The 18970-nt window shown below is 43.9% G+C and overlaps 2 protein-coding genes across 5 annotated transcripts; one reads left to right on the top strand and one right to left on the bottom strand.

Annotated features, from left to right (window-relative positions):
• Positions 1-222: 222 nt before the first annotated feature.
• On the top strand, positions 223-12999 carry LOC104340859 (solute carrier family 2, facilitated glucose transporter member 11). Of its 4 annotated transcripts, none has more exons than XM_086474204.1 (12): positions 223-253; positions 2485-2583; positions 4222-4382; positions 4995-5119; positions 5379-5508; positions 6741-6889; positions 8017-8204; positions 8706-8816; positions 8925-9026; positions 10529-10604; positions 11139-11266; positions 12199-12999. In XM_086474204.1, exons 1-12 carry the CDS (start codon positions 236-238, stop codon positions 12400-12402), a joined length of 1491 nt encoding a protein of 496 aa, XP_086330330.1. In that variant the 5' UTR covers positions 223-235; the 3' UTR covers positions 12403-12999. The 4 variants fall into 4 exon arrangements, 3 of the variants coding, with proteins under 3 accessions (XP_086330330.1, XP_009954428.2, XP_086330331.1); XM_009956126.2 differs by lacking the exon at positions 223-253 and adding an exon at positions 430-597; XR_015183924.1 differs by lacking the exons at positions 223-253; positions 12199-12999 and adding an exon at positions 428-597 and having other exon boundaries at positions 10529-10817; positions 11139-11174.
• Positions 13000-13523: 524 nt separating this feature from the next.
• Positions 13524-18163, bottom strand: HSCB (HscB mitochondrial iron-sulfur cluster cochaperone). The gene is made up of 6 exons (XM_086474207.1): positions 17937-18163; positions 17771-17867; positions 17171-17260; positions 16545-16689; positions 14994-15041; positions 13524-13690 (listed from the first exon to the last, which is right to left on the bottom strand). The coding sequence occupies exons 1-6, from the start codon at positions 18161-18163 to the stop codon at positions 13599-13601; spliced, it is 699 nt and encodes a 232-aa protein (XP_086330333.1). The 3' UTR covers positions 13524-13598.
• Positions 18164-18970: the final 807 nt, after the last annotated feature.

Here is an 18970-nt window from a genome sequence, read left to right as displayed (position 1 = left end):
CCGGGAGCGGGCGGCCCCTGCCCTCCCTGGCAGCCGCAAAGCCCCGGCTCCCGAGGCAGCGCCGAGACAGACCTACTTTTGTCCACGGCCTAGCGTAATCCCCGCGGCCGGCAGCCAGAGCCCCCGGGCTGGGGCGGGCCGCCCGCGGTCAGGTGAGGAGCTGGGCCAGCAGCTCTGTCTTGGCGGGGCCGCGGCGAGGGAGCGCGGGGCCGGGAGCCGCGAGCCGCCGGGCGGGATGGCCCCGAGGCGCAAGGTAGGGCCCCGCCGGGCGGGAGGGCCCCGAGGCGCGAAGCAGGGCCCCGCCGCGCTCGGGCAGGTCTGGCGGGGCTGCGGCGGGGAGCGCGGGAGAGCTCTGCGGCGCGGCGGCGGGAGAGCCGGGCGCCTCCGTCGCAAAAGAGCTGTGAGCTGCTGAGAAGAATCCCGATGGGCAGCGGTAGAAGGCGAAAAGCTGTGTTTTAATACCGTAGTAACTGCGTTTCTTTGGCACCTTTTATTCCTGTAGTGTAGTTTACTAAATTTTGCCAAGGAAATCAAATTGAGCCCCCACTAAGAATGGAGTACCAGCCCCTGCTCAGAGGGTCTAGCACCCGCAGCAAGGTAAGCGGAGAGGCCTTGGCCTCGGGAGGTGGATCCTGCGGGGTGTTTGTGGCTTTAGCAATGATGCGCAAATGTGAAATTCTCCTCCGTGTTTCACGTTTACTTTTATTTAAAAGTACTTTAGATGATTAGGCTTGTTAAGTTTTGTGTCTTCCTTAGATGCCTAGCTGTGTTATAGAACAGAAGTTCTAAAAGCATCTTTTCCGATTCTTATGTTTTACATTGAGTAATAATTGAATTTGTTTGTGGAGTGTCTCTGAAATGAGGTGAAAGTTCTTATAAACTGCCAGGAGTTAAGTAGCTTACAGAAGAGATAAGGCTGTTGTCTGAGTTCTAGGAAATCGGGGCTGGACTCCCATGAGATGCCACGTGTTGGTGTAGTGAGTGGGCTGATTTGGGCAGGAAGAGAGTGGAGCCATCATAACGAAACAGGAGGTTTATGGTGTATGTTAATGATTCTGGGGCTTTTTGTTAGTTTTTTGTTTTCTGTCTCTTCTAGATTCCAGGTCGTCCCCATGAGGCACACAAAATACATTGATAGTATTTTGTTAATAGAAAGGTCTGAGTGTGCAGTGCCTGTATTCACCACCCCTAGTTTTACTTTTTTCTACTGTACTCGCTGCGGCTCTTCTTTATTACTCTTAATCCATTGCTTTGGTTGTCATTCAGAGAAACACTTTTTATTCTCAGGAAAACCATCAGGAAATATTAGTTGGATTTTAATAACATCAATTTCAGCTTCTGAATTTCAGTCCTGAATGAAGGAAGTTTTGATGAATTATCTTTAGAAAAGACATGGCTTTTTCAGGCTACAGTATAGCATCTGGAATAGGTCAGCATTTCTGGAACTAGACCCAGAATGAGAATGATGAAGGATTAGTCTACATACCTTACCGTGAGAAATTCAGTGACTACAAGCTTATAAAAAAGGCCTTGTGCGGTTGTTACCTATGAAGGAAGAAGAAATTTGATCACAAAAGTGCCTTTAGTATAGGAGACATTGCGGTGTCCAGCTGAAGTTAGACAAAAAGATGCCACGAAATGAAGTTAAGACCTCATTTTTAATAAAAGTGTTGCTAACCATTTGAACTGGATGTTATTTTTAGAGTTCATCTCTGACCCAGAGGCCTCATCCAAAGTATAATGTTTTATGACCAATTAGACTCTCTTTAGATTAGAAAGTATCATAATAGTGGTTTCTATTGACCTTAAAACCTGTGAGTCTGTGAATCTATTAATTTTAGTTCCTAAATACTGATTTAGGAATGTAACTAGGTAATCAATATTGAAAAATTAAAAAATACATGCTAATAAACTTTAAATTGAACACTATTATCAGTATGTTGTGATTTAAAATAATAAGGTTTAGCATCTGCTATCTTGCAGACATCCAGTAATCAACTTAGGGACTTGCTGAGGGAAATAAAATAAAATAATATAGAATAGAATTTCCCGCATCTGAGATGGAATGGGAGTCATAGAAAGTGGGATTTGGTTAATTCTTCCTGAGTCATTGTGCCTCTAACTCCAAACATAAATAGTCCTAACACTCTTTCATAAAAAATAGATACCATGAGCAGCGTGGTTCATGCAGAAAGTGTTTACACAGTTCAATAAACACGCCGTCAGCGGTGCAATGGTTGTGTTGCCTACGCTTGATCTGGGTAACTTGTAATTGTTGCATCTCTCAAAGACGTTAGTGACCGTGGCCAAAGTCAGTGTGAAATGTTTCTCCGGCTGCAGGTGTTTGAGTTTATGTAGTTTTCTAAACAAATACTTTCACTGTTCAAAATACATGCTATATTTCACCGTGATTTTCTCCTAGGTATGATATGCATGTGGGTTCAAGGCCCTATCTTTTTTCATGCCTGTTCCTCTCTTCTCTAGTTCCCCAGCTGGACCTTGTTTCTGGCTGTTTGTGCTGTTGGAATTGGAGGGACCTTTCAGTACGGGTATAATGTTTCCATTATCAATGCGCCCACCCAGGTAAAATATTGTCTCTTGTCACAGGGTTGTTTTACTGCAGTGGAAGTGTCCAGTCTATCTGTCCGAGAAGCCAAACGCACTTTTGCTGCGACCGCAGTGGGCACCAAAGCGGGCTTCCTCTCCTGCGAAGGGTTCTTGTTGATGTCCAGAATGGTTTCATGTGAATCTGTTTGTGAGTGCCTCCCGCCAGAGGTGTTCAGTGTCAGATAAGTGCCGAATATGCCACATCAATACCTCTGTTAAAGTCTGGTTTAGAAAGATTAACTGAATGAATAAGTAACATCTTCCAGTTAAACCTTTGACAAAAATGGCCCAGAACATTTAGAATAGAAATAAAGATAGAATAGAAATAGAATAGAATAGAGCAGAGCAGAGCATTTTCAGTTGGAAGGGACCTACAACTATCATCTAGCTCAGCTGCCTGATCAGGGCAGACCAAAAGTTAAAGCATATTGTTAAGGGCATTGTCCAAATGCCTCTTAAGCACTGACAGGCTTGGGGCATTGACCACGTCTCTAGGAAGCCTGTTCCAGTGTTTGACCACCCTTTCTGTAAAATGTCACCACCGTTTCTCCTAATGTCAAGTTTAAACCTCTCCTGACGCAACTTCGAACCATTCCCATGCATCCTGTCACTGGGTAACAGGGAGAAAGGACAGTTACAGTTGTCCATCACAAGGCAGTTTACTGAGAAAGATCTTCTCAGAGAGTCAAAAAGTTGCATCTGTAGTGCCTGAGTATCTCGTAGGTATTGTCACCTACTTGTTACTTTTGCCATGGCCTTGAGGATTCTGCATATTTTGTGGGTGATGAAAGAGGTTCTCAGCAAATGGTCTTGTGAAAGTGATGGGTATCATTTTCTGCTGTCAGCTGGTTTATTTTCTAATGAAACTGTGGAGACTGAATTTGCTACAACGTTGTATGCTTTTTACAAAGATTAAGTAAGTAGTTTGTGAAAGAACATGTAATACTGTGGAAACAGAGGGAGAGCCCAGGAAGTTTGTTCTGTTAAGTCTTTACTGGCTAAGAAGAGGGGCCTCTGGTTACAGATACGTGTCAGTTCAAGAGTTTCTGCAGACAAACTTTAGGAAACAAAGCATGTAGAATAACAGTTTAAAAGTTCTGATGTATGAATACTGTAAGAAAGGTGGAGGAATATTAAGAGTTGCAGAAAGGGATTTTACTATGAATTGTTGGATTACACCAAGGCAGGAAGGCTTAAGTGTCAGAATGAGTCTCCTGACAGTAAAACTTTTTAGGTGATGTGAGGCCTCTGTGCTCTGAGATGTTCCTAAGAAACTGGTGGGACCTATCGATCTACCCTGTGCCCCTTCATTCAGAAGGACCTCAAAGCTGTTTTGTAGCTCTAGATGGAAAGGTTACGCTTCTCCACTAGTGTAATACGCCTCTCTGGAGGTGGGTTATGAAAGCAAAGCTGCTCAGCAGTCTTTCAGATGTATGGGGAGTAGGAAATGGGATGTGGCCAAGGAAGATTCTGCTAGTCATTGGTGTTTTTAATATAATACAACTATGATATCTTTTGTTAGCTCCCAGAATTGGTTTTCAGGATTGAGGTCCAAGTTACTACACCATAGGGCTACACAGCATGCTACATGTTCATCATTCTTTTCTACTGCAGCATATACACAGGTTCTTAAATGAAACCTGGAGTAGTCGTTATCACAAGGAACTAAATCCAGATTTGCTGACTTTTCTTTGGTCTGTCATTGCTTCTATATTTTCACTTGGAGGCCTGTGTGGAGCCCTTATTGGAGGCAGCATGGCAATTCAACTGGGCAGGTGAGTTATAGCAGCAGGCGTGCAGCAGCATGTTTTCTTTTCCTGCTTTCTCTCTGGAATATAAAAGAAAATAAATGGAAAAAGAGTGTGAGAAAAGGTACCTTAGGTGACTATAAATGTTTTCCACTTCAAAGCAGAGTTTTCTAATAGAATTTTACAGTTTGTTCCACTGTGACTGTAGATGAGCCCTGCATTATAGCCTTCCAGTCTAGTCTTTCCATCACATTTATTGAAATCTGAGTAGGAGTATGCACGTCCTGTGTGGTAGGAAAAACAGGTTCCCCCATACACATTTGCAGCCTTCATGCCAGTAAGGACATGCTGCGTGTTCTGTAACATTTCACGCGCATTCTATGTAGATTTATTATAAATGAACAAGCTTCCACTCCTACATTGCCAGGCATTTCCGTCATACTTACTCATTATCCTTATATTTGGACTTATTTTTAAAATATGTGTAAATAGTTGTATCAGATACCTGTATTTCCAGTGAATAGCACATTTCTTCATATAAAGCCCATATTTTTCCATATTACCAGAAAGGAAAAGTTTTTTAATGTTACTGCAGATTTCCTAATGTTTGGTTGTTTGGGTTTTTTTCCTCCCCTTTAGGAAAGGAGCTCTTTTGATGAATAATATTATAGCAATAGTGGCCTCCATTTTAATGGGGATCAGTTTTCCTACAGGATTGTTTGAGTTACTGATTGCTGGAAGGTTTTTGATTGGCATAAATTCAGGTGAGTGATTTCCTAGACCTACTTTCAATAAACTGTGGTGAATGATAAATTATTCTTACTGATCATTCTTTAGGTATTATGATACATGTTCGTACACTGCTTTGTAGATAGGATGACAAAAATGTTGTGTATGTTGGGATCTGAAGGCAGCTAAATTAATAGGAAATTAACTAACTCTGACTTCCTACATGTTTTGGTTCAGTAATTCTTTTCAAAGCAAAATCTATTAATAGGAAAATGTTTTCCCATTTACTTGCAGGTGTCGGGATCTGTGTGCAGCCTCTGTATATTGGGGAGGTTGCCCCGAAACATCTTAGAGGTGGCATGGCCATGGGGACTTCCATCTTTCTGACTGGAGGGATTCTGACAGGACAAATAATTGGATTGAGGTTAGAAATGTGTTTTTTTTCCCTGCCTTGGTTACTTGCGTGTAAAGAATTCCAATTCCCTGCAGCTCCCTGCAAAACACTTATTGTGGCCATTGTAGCATTAGTGAATAAACTTCACAGGTCTACCTGTAAGAAGAAAACCCTGCTTTTGTCTTTGTATTCGTACAGCTGCAAACAATCTGTGCTATTCCCCACAGGGAAGTATCCTCAGTTTAGACGGGTCAGCCAGAACAGCATCAGTAAAACAGTACATTTATGCTGAGTTCGTATTTTCTGCCAGTTTCTTGCTGGAGACAGTGGACATGTGTAAGACAAGACTTGAGAGCAAAGGACTTGTAACTTCGGTGTTGTAGCGCTACTGCTGGTTTTGTCCTTTGTGAGCTCAGCTGAAGTTGCTAGGGACTTTATCCAGTTGGATCTTAAAAAGTTCCAAGAACAGAGACTGCACAACCTCCACAAGAAAAGCTTCTTTCATGAAGTCTGCTAGAAACTTTCCGCTGCCCTAAGAGCGACTCCTAGTACCCTGAGTAACAGCAGATTATGTGCTTTTACTCCGTCCCTCTACCAAAAGCACTCGGACTTCTCTTTTGCCTTAGTACTAGCTTCTGAATTAACTGATTTTGCTAGCTACGTTAGGTGTGAAGTGCTGTGAAATAAGTAGAATGTAAACCTCAGACTGCATAATCTAGGGTCAGTATTTAAAAGGCAGTATGCTTTCTATTTGAGAAAGTTTACATTGCCCACAACATCATCCTGCTGATTCTAACTGTACCAATCTCAATGATTCCCTTCTATGCTATACAGCTTCTTATTAGATCAGCTTTGAATGGAAGGTGGGATAGATGACTTTCTGAGTTCCTTTCTATCCTAAATTGTATGGTTCCCAAAAGCAAATGCTGCTGCCAACCTTAAGGTGAAGTCTGTATGCTTTTACTTTCCTGCGTCGCCAGAAAACGTGGCTTTGGCAAACCTGAAAGCAATGCTCAGGACCAATGCAGCAATATGCAGTGGTACTGTAGGGTTGCTCATCTCTTCCTGAGTGAAACTGGATTTGAGAGTGGCTGGAAAATATTTTCCCAACTTCATTCTGCTGAGGTTCGCAAGACATAGGTAACTGGTTACAAGGGAACTGTTCTTGAAGGACAAACATCTTGCTCCCAAAAGTCTTCTGAATAGTTACCAATAACTAATTACTTGGGGATTTTTTCCTTCTTTTTCCACACCTCTCCCAGGGAATTATTAGGTGGAGAAACATATTGGCCTCTGTTGCTATCCAGCAGCTGTTTCCCAGCATTTGCCCAACTTGTATTCCTGCCATGGTTTCCTGAAAGTCCCAGATATCTTCTTATTGACAGACATGATGAGCTGAGCTGTGCCAAAGGTAATTGACAGTGTTTATACTTTCTCTGTGTCTTCAGAAATGTGTTCATTGTTTCTGCTTCCGCCTGGTATGATAATTCTGATATAGTTCAGAGTGACATAAAATGACACTTGTGATCCCCAGATCTTCCATTTAAAATGCTAAATAAATGAGAGAAATGAACAAAGGATGCTTACCATCACAACTGCAAGAGCACAGTATCTACAAATGACCTATAGGGTTAATTCTGTCTAATTTGGAAGCCATGGACAAGATGACCATAGTGTCCCTTTCAGATTATGATCTAGTTTGGACTTCATTAAATGTAATTTTTTAAATGTAAGTGAAGCTCGCCATCTCTGTATTGTGTTTGAATCTTTCTCTCTCATTTTTTTTTAAACATCATAAACACGGATTGGTTTTTTTTTCCAAGAATTGTGGTTGCTCCTGAACTGATACTGAAGACTGGCTAAAGCTTCAAGCTGGTTACGCTGTTGGTGGTAACAGCAGCATTGTAAATTTTGTTTTCAGGGTCATCAAAATTTCTACTGTTGCCTTTAAGAGGACAAATTATATTTATGATATATTTAATCTTGAAGATTTTGGAGGAACTGATGTTATGTACTCTTAGGTTTTAGGACCATTAGTAAAGACTGTAGTCTTGCATCCAAGTTACTTTTGATAATACTTGCCTTAGAAGAATTACTTACCATCTTTACTCCAGCTCTAAATGCATTTACTGGCAAAATTAAAGACAGGGACATAACAAAAGACTTGATATTGCCTAGAATTTAAGCAAAAGACTTCAAACTGGTTAGAGTGTCCTTTAAAGAAAAGACTATTTGGAGGTCTGTGGTTCAAGTATAAAATATTTCAAAATATTTTGCTTGATGTGTATTTCCAAGTCAGATATTCCTCCAAAAAAAAAAGCAAAGTAATGCCACTGAAATCTCCAAATCCACCACAGCAAAAAATGTTGGAAAAATGGCAAGCAAAACACAGGTCACAAAGCAAATTACTTTTTCCCCAGCTTCCTAAAGCAGAAAGTTTTCATATCCTAGCAAAAGCCAGGTTGTTATGGAAAGACACGATTTTCCAGAAGTTGTGGTCAATAGGCAAACACAGGAGAATTTATTTTCTTTTTTTAGCTTTGAAACGATTTCATGGTTCTTCAGAGTATCAGAGGGAGATGGAAGACATACAGCGGGAGTGTTTTGCCTTAGATGGGGAGAAACCCAAGAAGCCCTGGCAGTTATTCACTGATCGTGGCGTGAGATGGCAGCTCATTACTGTGATTGTGATGACTATGGGCCAACAGCTCAGTGGGATAAATGCTGTAAGATTTCATACTTACAAACAGCTTTAATAATTATTTAATTTCTGCCTGGTTTTCAACCTTTTATTAACACAAAGGATCCACATAGAGAAGCTCAGAGAAATGGGCTAAGTGGGAGAGAATATCTTTGTATTATTTCTGTGTTTCTCTTTTTTTTTTTTTTTTTTTCATTTCTGTGTTTCTGGTATGTGAGTTTCTTTAATGAATGACTTAATACTTGTGTATTTCTTCTGAAAAAAGTAAATAGAGGTGGATCAGCTTATCCCATTGTGTCTGGTTTAAGAATGTGAAGTATTCTGTTCAGTAAGTTGAATAATTATATTTGCTTTTATGATAGCAATACATTTACCTAGGCATGAATTTAACAGATTCTTCTTGCTGTTTATGCCAAATTAATAAGCCACAGTATAAAATACGTTGTGTGTTTAGTATGAACTTGACTTTGTTTCCAGTCAACGATTTAACTACTGGGAACGCCCTATTTTTTTTTTCCTGTTGTAGATTTATTTCTATGCAACTTACATTTTTGAACAAGCTGGGATCTCAGCAGAAAAAATCCCATATGTGACACTTGGCACTGGAGCTTGTGAATGCCTCACAGCCCTCACCTGTGTGAGTAACAGTTCATGCTGCCTCCTAGCGTAAAGAGTAACAGCTTCTTGAAGAACACTGGTAAACATGAGATCAGTCTAGTAATAGAAAATTATGTCTTGTCCACAGGGTCTACTGATAGACTACGTGGGAAGAAGATATCTCATTATTGGGGGTTACCTCCTGATGACCCTTTGGAGCATTGTTTTAACATTCTGTCTGACTTACCAGGTGTAAAGGCCTCATTGATATTACATAAGACTGGTAGTGAGTGAAAATCTGTGACACTCAAAAGAAGCTGGAAGATAAGAGCTGCATTTAAACAGCAGCATAAAAAATGACAGCAGTTGAACGACTTGATCAATTTCCCTAAAATAAGAGAATGCTCTCAGCTAGTATTTGATCATGTGTTTGTCTTAAAGCTACAGCTGTGTTTAATCCTGACAAAAAGTGATGACCAAACAGCATTTATTCTAGCTTTTAAAGTCATTTTAGGATGAAATACTACATAGTGATGATACTAAGCATCAGAGTCCACTTTGGTCACTTAATTGTAAAGCAAACAATCAAACAAAAAATACCGTAAAGATGCTGAAATTCAAAAGTCACTTAAATCCATTAAGTGTAAATTCAGAAAAACTGTTGGAGACTCACTAGAGATATTCACAGTGCCTTATGTTTGTCATGTGAAGACAACATACTGCCTTGCTTGCTGATGTAGTGTAAAGAGAGGCGCTGTAAATCGTTCTGTACACTGTGTAGGCTCAGATAAGGCAGCCCCACAAACCTGAAATGAACATTCAGAGGAAATCTCTCTGCATTTGCAAACCGTACTGCACTAATTATTTATCGCTACCTTTGGGTAATCCAAGCAAGGTGATGTAGGTGTAGCTCCAACAGCGAGCATCTCAGTTTAGTCAGTACTTGGTTGCCTGATAAATCCTTATTTGGCAGAGGTGGGATTAAAGAGCTGCAGTTCTTCTCCTATCCACACTGTCAGTGTTTGGAGCTGGCTGCGAGCGGGCACGTTGCAGGTGTGACGTTTGGAGGGATGGGAGGGTTAGGGGCTGCACAGGTTGGCAAGCAGCCACAGGAGAGGCACCTACAGTAATTTCTGTGTTGGAGTAAAGTAAGCTGCGAGGCCAGGAAAGAAGTGGAATGAGCCAGCTGATAGGCAAAGGCCTGGGTCTATAATTATTTTATGGTAACTTTGTGAATTTCTTGGTTTGCTTTTGAATAATGGGATTTCAAGCTTAGGTTTGGTCTTTCTAATGCACCTAGTTTCATAGGTATATAGTAATCCTAAGTTTCTTTACTGCATTATTGAAACTTATGTATACATAAATAATGTGATGTCTGTTCACACTATGAAAGTGCTTCATGACAGCTAACTCATGGGATCAGTATAAAATACCAAAAGAAACACTGACAGAATGTTAAACTAGTAACGACACATAATTGCTGTGTCCAATATTGGTGTAGGTTTTTAGCCTCGGAGGACCAATTATAAATCTCAACAGAAGTACTAGACTCCATTTACTAAAAATTATTAAATAAAGAATATTTAGTTTCTCTGAAGCAGTACTGTCAAGTAAGTTAGCTGTGAACAGCCATGAATGACCATCGGCCTTAGTTGTAATGAAACAGCAAAAGGAAATGTTAACTATCAAGCCAAGTTTTAAAACTGGATTATCAGACTCTGAACTAAACCTTCTCATTCTCTTCTGTTGCAGGAGCTGTACTTGTGGGTGCCTTATGTGAGCATGGCATCTATATTTGCCTTCATCCTGAGCTTCGGGCTGGGACCAGGTGTGACACAGCAATGGAAGTTTTTTGGGGGTGAAGCGTGTGCCCGGGCGGGAGGTGGCAGCAGCTCTGCTGGGGAAGCTGAGCAGTGAGCGTTCACTGTTGGCCTGCTGCCGCTCTGGCTGAGGAACACAAGTGAGCCAGTCCCATCTGGAGCCCAGTTTAGTCTCCCAGAGCCCGAAACTGAGCCTTACCGTGTGTGTTTCTTGGGGCCAGGTATGCCCGGGGCGGGGTCTTAGTTCTGGGCTTCACCTCAGTCGAGTCATACAAGCAAGAAAAAGCCTGTTGGGCTTTCAGGGGGGCCCTTGCTCCCTGAGCAGTGCTGCTGAAATGGGGACACTTCTTAGAAGGACATATACTACGTGGGCAGTAGATTAAAAAATGTGCTGTTAAGAATAATTGCTTTTTTTTTTTTTTAATAGACTCAGACCAGCTAGTGGCATATTCAAAAGCAACTCCCATTTTTCTGGCCTTAGAAATACCGCAAATGGACATTTGGCATAATAACTTACTCTGCTTCTGAAACTGTTCCCCCAGGTGGCATAACAAATACCCTGATAGCTGAATTATTTATACAGTCTTCACGTCCTGCTGCTTACATGATAGGAGGAACTATTAGTTGGATCAGTTTCTTCACAATTGGAATGCTCTTTCCCTTTATAGTGGTAAGTACGTGTAACATCTGCCTCATCGCCTCACCTCCCACCCACCGTTCTCTCCGGTTCCACCAAATTGCTTTCTCTCATACAGTAACTCTTAAACATAGGGTGGCACCCTTCAGCCAAGCGTAACTAGATTCAGTCCCTCTTAAAACACTTTTTAGGTATCAACAAAAAAAATGATAAAACTTGATAAATGAAAAGGAATGCATGGAGGCAATTTTCATGTTCAGATTGAAAAATGGAGAAGGTATCAAAACTAGAAAAACTTAGGCAGATACTGAGATTCAAGTAAGATGTTTCTTAATAGTGCCTTACGCTTTTACGTCAAAGTAAAGGAGGTAGTAGCTGGGGCTTGCAGTTCCCACCTCGAGAGCTCGCTAAACTTACAGAGGGTTCTGTGATCAGGAAGATTATTAGGAAAAGCAACAAAGCTTTCATTTGTAGCTTTGTATTTTCAGCTTTAGCACTTAGTCTTGAGAGCAAAACATGAAAGAACAGCACACAGCAGAGTATCTTGATTTGACAGTCCTTTCTTCTTGGTTGAACTCTGCTCTCCATAAGATAGTTGGGGTTTTTAATGTATAGCAGTGAAAAATATTAACAAACATTCAGAAAAAGATAAATCATAATCTTAAAATGTGAGACAGCCAAGTAGCAAATGCTGACTTGTCATTACATTGTGAATTGTTTAGGGTGCGTTTAGATGGTTTATCTTTTTTTTAATAAAAGACTACCAAGTGTATTGCACAGCACTTAGTAGGCTTTTATCTAAAAAGAAGTATTTTTTAAAAAGTTACATGTAAGGATAGGTTGAACATAATTTTATTAAAAATATCTGTGCAGCAATGTTAGGTGTGAATGGAAACAAAAAGCTTTTTATTTTCCACAAGCCACTGTTAGACTTGTAATATGTTGCAATCAAATTTTATTTTCAGAACGGACTGAAGCAGTATTGTTTTCTGGTGTTCATAGTGGAGTGCTCCTTAGTTGCTGCTTTCATCTTCCTCATAATTCCTGAGACAAAAAACAAATCTTTTCTGGAAATCAAAAAGGAATTTCACAAGCTTAATTTTGGAAGAAATACCAAAAAAAAGGCAACAGAGCTTTATGAAAGAAGACAACTCCATGATGAATATTAAAGGAATTCTGTGTAAATTCACAGCTGTAACAGAACCTTAATGAGAATTACGAACAGCGTCTGCTAAATCAGCAGTGCAATCTTATTAAATCCTGTATATTTAGAGGAAGTTTAATTAAATGCTGGTTAATGTTGCTGAAATGCTGTTAACAACCTATTCTATTATATAGAGACGGCTTGATGTTTAGCTACAACGTGATGTTGTAGGCATGCAGAAATGCCAGGAGAGGGTGTTCAGTGAATTCCTCCTGCCAGCAGATTTCTTCAGATAATTCAGTAGCTCTTCTTACGTTTCTAAGCCCCTTCTTCAGAGGTGGGTAACCACGTGTATGTTAATGCCTTACTGAACAAAATATTCTGAGGTGTTAAAACCCAAACAAGAACTGACCTACCACTACTTGAAATACTCGTTTATATATGAATTAGGGTATTTAGTTGCTGTTTTTCATTTAAAGAACTTCTTTCCTTGTCTAGTCCTACTACTGCACCTGTACAAAGACAGTACAGTACCTACCTGAATTACTGTTATTTTTAATAAAGTTTATTAGAAAGACTTGTTTCCTAAAAGGGTACTAATAAAACAGTTTCTGGAGTTTGAGTTCGGGTTAATTTTTTTGCCCTATCCTAGCATCTTAACATTTGAAACTGCAACAGGGTAGAACCTCTTGTCGTTTTGAAGGTCAGTTCCTGGCAGACTGAGCTCAACCCGCTCCAGAGCAGAGAGGACACGATAGGAAGGAAATACTTTTCACCCAGATTTTTCAAGATGGTCCGATACAAGAGACTAGAGAGAGCTTGAAGGACCTACTGAGGGAGCTTTTTGCTTAACCTCTAACATTTCATCCAGGACTCAAAATAAATTTGGCGTATTTTAGTAGTCAAAAAGTAAGAAATCTTAATTACTAATATGGTGTTTGTGTGCGCCTCTGATAGCCATTTCCATACCTGTAACTGCTAGGACACTAGTCCTGCCTTGCCTACTGCATCTTTTCCTGGTTGTAAGCACTTCCCCCTTCCATCTGTTACTTCACAGCTGCGACAGTAAGCACTGGATTTTTTTTTTGTCTATCTTCCTTCTCTCAGAATTAAAGCTTTTAGTTTAAACGTAGGAAGCGAACACCATTTTTCTGGTTTTGGTAACTAAATCAGCTGTTTAATTGAAAATAACATAAACTCGTCACGGTGAAGGAGGCAGTATCAGGAAGGCATCTTCTTGTTCTTTAGTTTATCCTCTAAGTTTGCAAAATATTTCATTTTGGCTAGAAGCTTCTTAGCTTCTTGAAGATCATCTGAAATGAAATAAAACGTTACTAGTTTACAGAGTGAGGGCTGAATTTTCAGTTTCAAAATGGATGTCAAGATTTCAGTGACAGCACCTGTTTCAGTACCAAGAGCTGCAAGTTGTCAGGACCCACACGCCATTAAAAGCACACTGCCTATTATTTTCATCTCGGATGGTTTTGAACACCTCAGTTGAGGGTGTTCCACAAAACATGTAAAAATACAATTTAGAAAAGAAAGGTGACATGAATACCCTTTAATGACTTTTCTGTACAGTGGCTATAGTATCGATGTAGCCACTGGGGAATTTTAAGTACACAGACAAGACAAACTTTTTTTTTTTTAAAAACGCATGTAATTGGCCCAACTGCCATCACTGAAAAATGCAAAAGATGTGCAGGACTCTGGTAACGGACAGTGTCAATTCCAAAACTGATATTGAAACAGCTTCTCCTTAATTAAATGATTGGAGGGGAAAGGTGGTTTATCACCTACTGACAAAGACGGATGCAACACAATCCTTAACTCTCGTAGCACAAAGAACAACAGACCCTAAGGTTGTAATTCTTCACTTGCAGGCCTGGCCAGCGCTACTTTGGGTCTGATGTTTTGCAATGACAACACGCTACTCGTAAACCCAACAATAAAAGCATTCCCAGACCCAGGAGAGAAATGTTAGGGTTCCTTCCCAGAGCAAGAAGCGAGTCAGGAACGGTTCAAGCTCCTGCCTAACAATTGCTTGTGGAATAAAGTTATGTGGACGATCGCACAGGAAGTCCCTAAAACAGGCTAAATGGGGCACCAGGTCTTTGCTTGCTTACAGCTGTAGTGTGAGGCAGCAGACTTCCTCCCATCTTGGCTTTCACTGCAAAGAACAGCACCCACCACTCTGCTGACAGCTTCAAGTCTGCAGAGCAAGATCCCCCAAATTCAAGCTTGAAACCTCAGAACAGGTGGTAAGTTTGAGAAAAAAGTCTGCCCTTCCCAGTACTGTGGGAAGCAAATGCACCAAAAATTTCTTAGCACCTGCACTCCCACTTGAAGTGATCACTTTGATGCAAACTGAACTAACCAGAACTTTTGTACTGGATTTTTTTTTTTTTTTTCATTTAATGTGAGGCCCTGAATTTCCTGCATCAGCAGAAAGGTTGGCTTAGAAGTATTTATTCTAAATACCAAACAAAGAACACTTGTTTATTTGGTATCTCTGTTCTGTAGTTCAGGAAATACTTGCCAGTAAGACAGCGCGGGTTTCTTTAAGCATTTGTAACTGGTATGTATGGCAGCTAAATACTTAATAGAAACAGCTACCTCTTTCAAAAGCTGCAGTCACCTCTTTGGTCAGTTCTTCTTGTTTAACTGCAAAACAAATTATTTCATTCACTTTTTGTTACATACTTAGTATATTTAATACCACTGCATTCTGATTGTCCGTGGAGGGAAACTTAATTACTAGTCTCACAGCCTTCTGCGAGCTAAGAGAGCTTTTTGTAATATTGCTGTCGTTTGGGGTTTTTTTTGATTATAGAATCAGAACAGTTTGGGTTGGAAGGGACCTTAAAGCTCATCCAATTCCCCCCCCACCTGCCACGGGCAGGGACACCTCCCACCAGACCAGGTTGCTCCCAGCCCCATCCAGCCTGGCCTTGAGCACTGCCAGGGAGGGGGCAGCCACGGCTGCTCTGGGCAGCCTGTGCCAGGGTCTCACCGCCTCATTGTAAAAAACTTCCTTCCTTGTATCTAGTCTAAATCTGCCCTCTTGCAGTTTAAACTCACTGTCCTGTCACAACTGGCCTGGCTAAAAAGACTGTCCCCATCTTTCTTATAGGCCCCTCTTAAGCACTGGAAGGCCACTGTAAGGTCTCCCCGGAGCATTCTCTTCTCCAGGCTGAACAGTTCCAGCTCTCCCAGCCTGTCCTCACAGGGCAGCTGCTCCAGCCCCCTGAGCATCTTCATGACCCTCCTCTGCACCGGCGCGAGCAGGTCCATGTCTGTCTGGTGCTGGGGGCCCCAGAGCTGGACGCAGTACTCCAGGTGAGGTCTCACCAGAGCAGAGCAGAGGGGGAGAATCACCTCCCATGACCTGCTGGCCACACTGCTCTTGATGCAGCCCAGGATGTGGTTCACCTTATTATAATTTCAAACAGATATTTCTTTGTTTAAACAGGTTTACAGCCAGCAATTCCAATGCAAATCAATGGTCACTAACTTCCCAGAAATATAACTTACTTTTGGTGTCTCAGTTTACCCTGCTACAGTTAATTTTCTTCTATTCTACTTAGTTTTTATTCTATTTTTTTTAGCAATTAGTCTAATTGGTTTTGGCACACTACTGTTATTGTGAAGCATTAAATATACGAAAAAACTCGATGTTTTGGGTATCACCAACAATATAAACAAGTAAGTTGCTTGTATAAGTATAACAGTCACTGCTACGTTGAAGAAGATGAAAGAAATACAATGTCTGTGTAAATGAAATTGTTTAATGTGGTCAGTCATGCATTTTATTAAACTTCCTTTTGAGCAGTTCTTTCTTTTAGAACCATCTGCTTGCCCTGATCTGCCGAAGATTGTAATTAAGTTCCTTGTTACAGTCAATATATATACCTACTTTGCCATCAGAATAGGTACGGTTGTACAGATGTTTTTCAAGCCAGATTTGATGTTTAGGTAGCATGAATTGTTAAAAGACAACATTTTCTTGGGGGGGGAAGCTCTTGCAGTGAGTCAATTCAAGACTAATGCAAGTTAGAGATACTGGAAGAAATACACTGAAAAAGTTGAGAGTCTTCAGAAAGCCTCTCATATTACACAAGATACAGTTAATTAGTTTTTGTACAAACCCCTCAAATCATAACTTACCTTTAATTAAAGTTTCAATTTCTTCAAGGATACCCTCATTTTTATGCTCTGCTAATTTCTCATTAATTTCCATGATTTCCGTGAGAAACACTGAGTCTGCATCACAGTCTGTCTCTTGTGCCGGCTCTACTCCATTCAGCTCCAGCTGGTGAAAAAATGGTGTTGGAAATACACATTCTTACATCTCTTTCAGTGTGAATTATTTTCTTGAATATTAAGTCTTTTAGTAGGGCTCACTCATATTCATATTGCTAAACTTCTGGTTTATTCCATGAAATGTGCATAAACAGAGCCAGTCTTAAAAACTAACTCCAGATGTAGACCATAAACATCAGCAGTTAACCAGAGCAAAAAGATGTAGTGGAGGCTGCCAAGGGCTAGACTAAAATTTCAAAGGATCAGCCGTGGCCAAACACAAGGGGTGATGCAGGAAACAAATCAACATAAGCAGCAAATAACATAAGAGCTTTGCCTCCCTTCAATCCGTGGTAATCCTCTTCAGAGGAACACAAATTAGCACGTTATCGATGGAGCCAAAGGTCCGATTCATCACATCACCACCAGCAGCTGCAGCAACCTACGATTAGTTCTGGGAGCATTGATGAGATAGGTAACGGACACCTTACCAGATAAAGGCCACGGCTCAAGGGGTTCAGGAGGGTTTGGTAGGCCTTGTTAACCAAGGAGGAGTGTTGCTCAGAGTAGTACTGTTCTTTCTGCGGAGGGACAATAAACAATAGTAACGAGTTAGGAACAAGTGGCAAAACACGTTCTGCTGTTACCCGCAGAGAACTAGTGTTTGTGCAACACGCGTGTGTAAAACCGAGAGTGGGTTTTTGACAGCGATGGGAAGAACGAGGAGAGGGCAACGTGGGCTCGTCACCGACGTCATCTCGCTACAAGCCCAAGAACCGCAGCAGCCCCTTATGGTCACCCTCCGCCGCAAACCGGCGAGCAGCAGTCTGTTCCAGGCGCCGGGACACAAGGAACGGGGAGACCCTGTAACCCCAGAGCAGAGGGCGCCGGGGACCCGGCGCTCTGCTCGCAGGGCCGCCGCCGCCCAACCCCGGCACAGCCCCAGGCGAACGGCGGCTCCTCCCCGCGCCCCGCCGCCGGGCCTGAGCGCCGCGGGCTAGGGCGGGGGCGAGGCCCAGCCACCCCGCCTGGGAAACCGCGCAAGCGACGCCGGGGGCAGACCCGGCGCCCCCGCCCGCCCCGGCTCTCACCGGCGGCCTCTGGCCGAAGCGATCGGGGTGCAGGGCGCGCTGCAGGTCCCGGAACCGCCGCTGCAGCTGCTGCGCGTCGATGCGGAAGGAGCGGTCACTGCGGGTGACAGGAGGCGGCGTGAGGCCCGAGGCCGGCCAAGCCCGCGGCCGCCCCGCCGGCACTCACCACTCCATCAGGCGGAAGAGGTCCGGCCTAGGCGCCGGCGGCTGCAGGGCCCGGCACCCGGAGCAGAAGTGAGGCAGCCCCGCGGCGCCGGGGAGGGGACTGCCGCAGCTCCAGCATCGCAGGGCCGGGGGAAAGCCCGGCGCGACGCAGCGAGGCCGCGGGACCGCCTCGGACAGGCGGAGCGCCCGCCGCACCGCGCCGAGCCGCCGCCGCAGCGCCGCCTGCATCGCCTCGGACTACGGCTCCCGGCGGCCCCCGCGCGGCCCAGCGCCTGATTGGCTCGGCCCGTGGTGAGGGCTAGCGGGGCGCGTGCGCACTGAGTAACGCGGCACCGGCTCCGCGCAGTGAGAGGCGTGCGCTCCACCACCCGTGAGTTCGGACTCCCCCCTCCGCTGCCGGAGCCGGCCCGGCTCCTGGGCGCCCCGCCCCGCCTCGCCTCGCCTCGCCTCGCCTCGTCCCGCTCCGCTCCGCCCCGCTGGCGGCCGGCCTCCGGTGCTTTTCCTGGGAGGGTCGTGCAGCCCGCTCGCCCGCGCGGGGCCGCCGGGGGCAGGGCCGCAGTGCTCGAGCGGGCCGGCAGGGGACGCTGCGGGCGGGGGTGTGAGGCGGGCCGGCCCCGCCGGGCGGTAGGAGGCGCTGCGGCTGAGGCGCTGGAGGGGTGGCACGTCACGTCACGTCACGTCACGTCGCGTCGCGGAGGTCGGTGGGGGCGTGCCGCGGCGGGGGCTGTCCCGCTGAGACGAGCGCCGTGTTTGACGATCCGTCCGCCGATCCGCCCGCCTCCCCCCGTGGGCCTGGCCGCGTCCATGCCCGGCTCTGCGGGAAAGCGACGCGGAAGGTCCCCGGGGCGCGTCACGCCGTCATGGCTGACGACGAAACGTCCCAGGCTGGCGAGGCGATTTAAACGAGCCGGGGTTGAGCGGGGTGGCAGCTGGCTTGCGAAGGGCGGGAGTCCGTGATCCAGGAGCAGGCGGGCGCGGCGGCCCTGGAGGATGCGGCGGCCCCGGGAAGGCTGGCGGGCGCCCCGACACCCCCCC

The sequence above is a fragment of the Leptosomus discolor genome, chromosome 16 (genome assembly GCF_034619465.1).
Source record: "Leptosomus discolor isolate bLepDis1 chromosome 16, bLepDis1.hap2, whole genome shotgun sequence".
Classification (NCBI taxonomy): Eukaryota; Metazoa; Chordata; class Aves; order Leptosomiformes; family Leptosomidae; genus Leptosomus; species Leptosomus discolor.
This window is presented reverse-complemented; position numbering and strand designations above follow the sequence as displayed.

What these genes read in the sequence shown, in the direction of transcription:
- HSCB (XM_086474207.1), bottom strand. Translation starts at nt 18,163, where the DNA reads ATGCAGGCGGCGCTGCGGCGGCGGCTCGGCGCGGTGCGGCGGGCGCTC. An exon ending in GCTTCGGCCAGAGGCCGCCG is followed by an intron (nt 17,261 to 17,770) that starts GTGAGAGCCGGG and finishes GTCCCTCCGCAG; the next exon opens with AAAGAACAGTACTACTCTGA. An exon ending in AATTGAAACTTTAATTAAAG is followed by an intron (nt 15,042 to 16,544) that starts GTAAGTTATGAT and finishes TTTGTTTTGCAG; the next exon opens with TTAAACAAGAAGAACTGACC.
- LOC104340859 (XM_009956126.2), top strand. Translation starts at nt 553, where the DNA reads ATGGAGTACCAGCCCCTGCTCAGAGGGTCTAGCACCCGCAGCAAG. An exon ending in AGCTCAGTGGGATAAATGCT is followed by an intron (nt 8,205 to 8,705) that starts GTAAGATTTCAT and finishes TTCCTGTTGTAG; the next exon opens with ATTTATTTCTATGCAACTTA. An exon ending in GAGCTTCGGGCTGGGACCAG is followed by an intron (nt 10,605 to 11,138) that starts GTGTGACACAGC and finishes CTGTTCCCCCAG; the next exon opens with GTGGCATAACAAATACCCTG.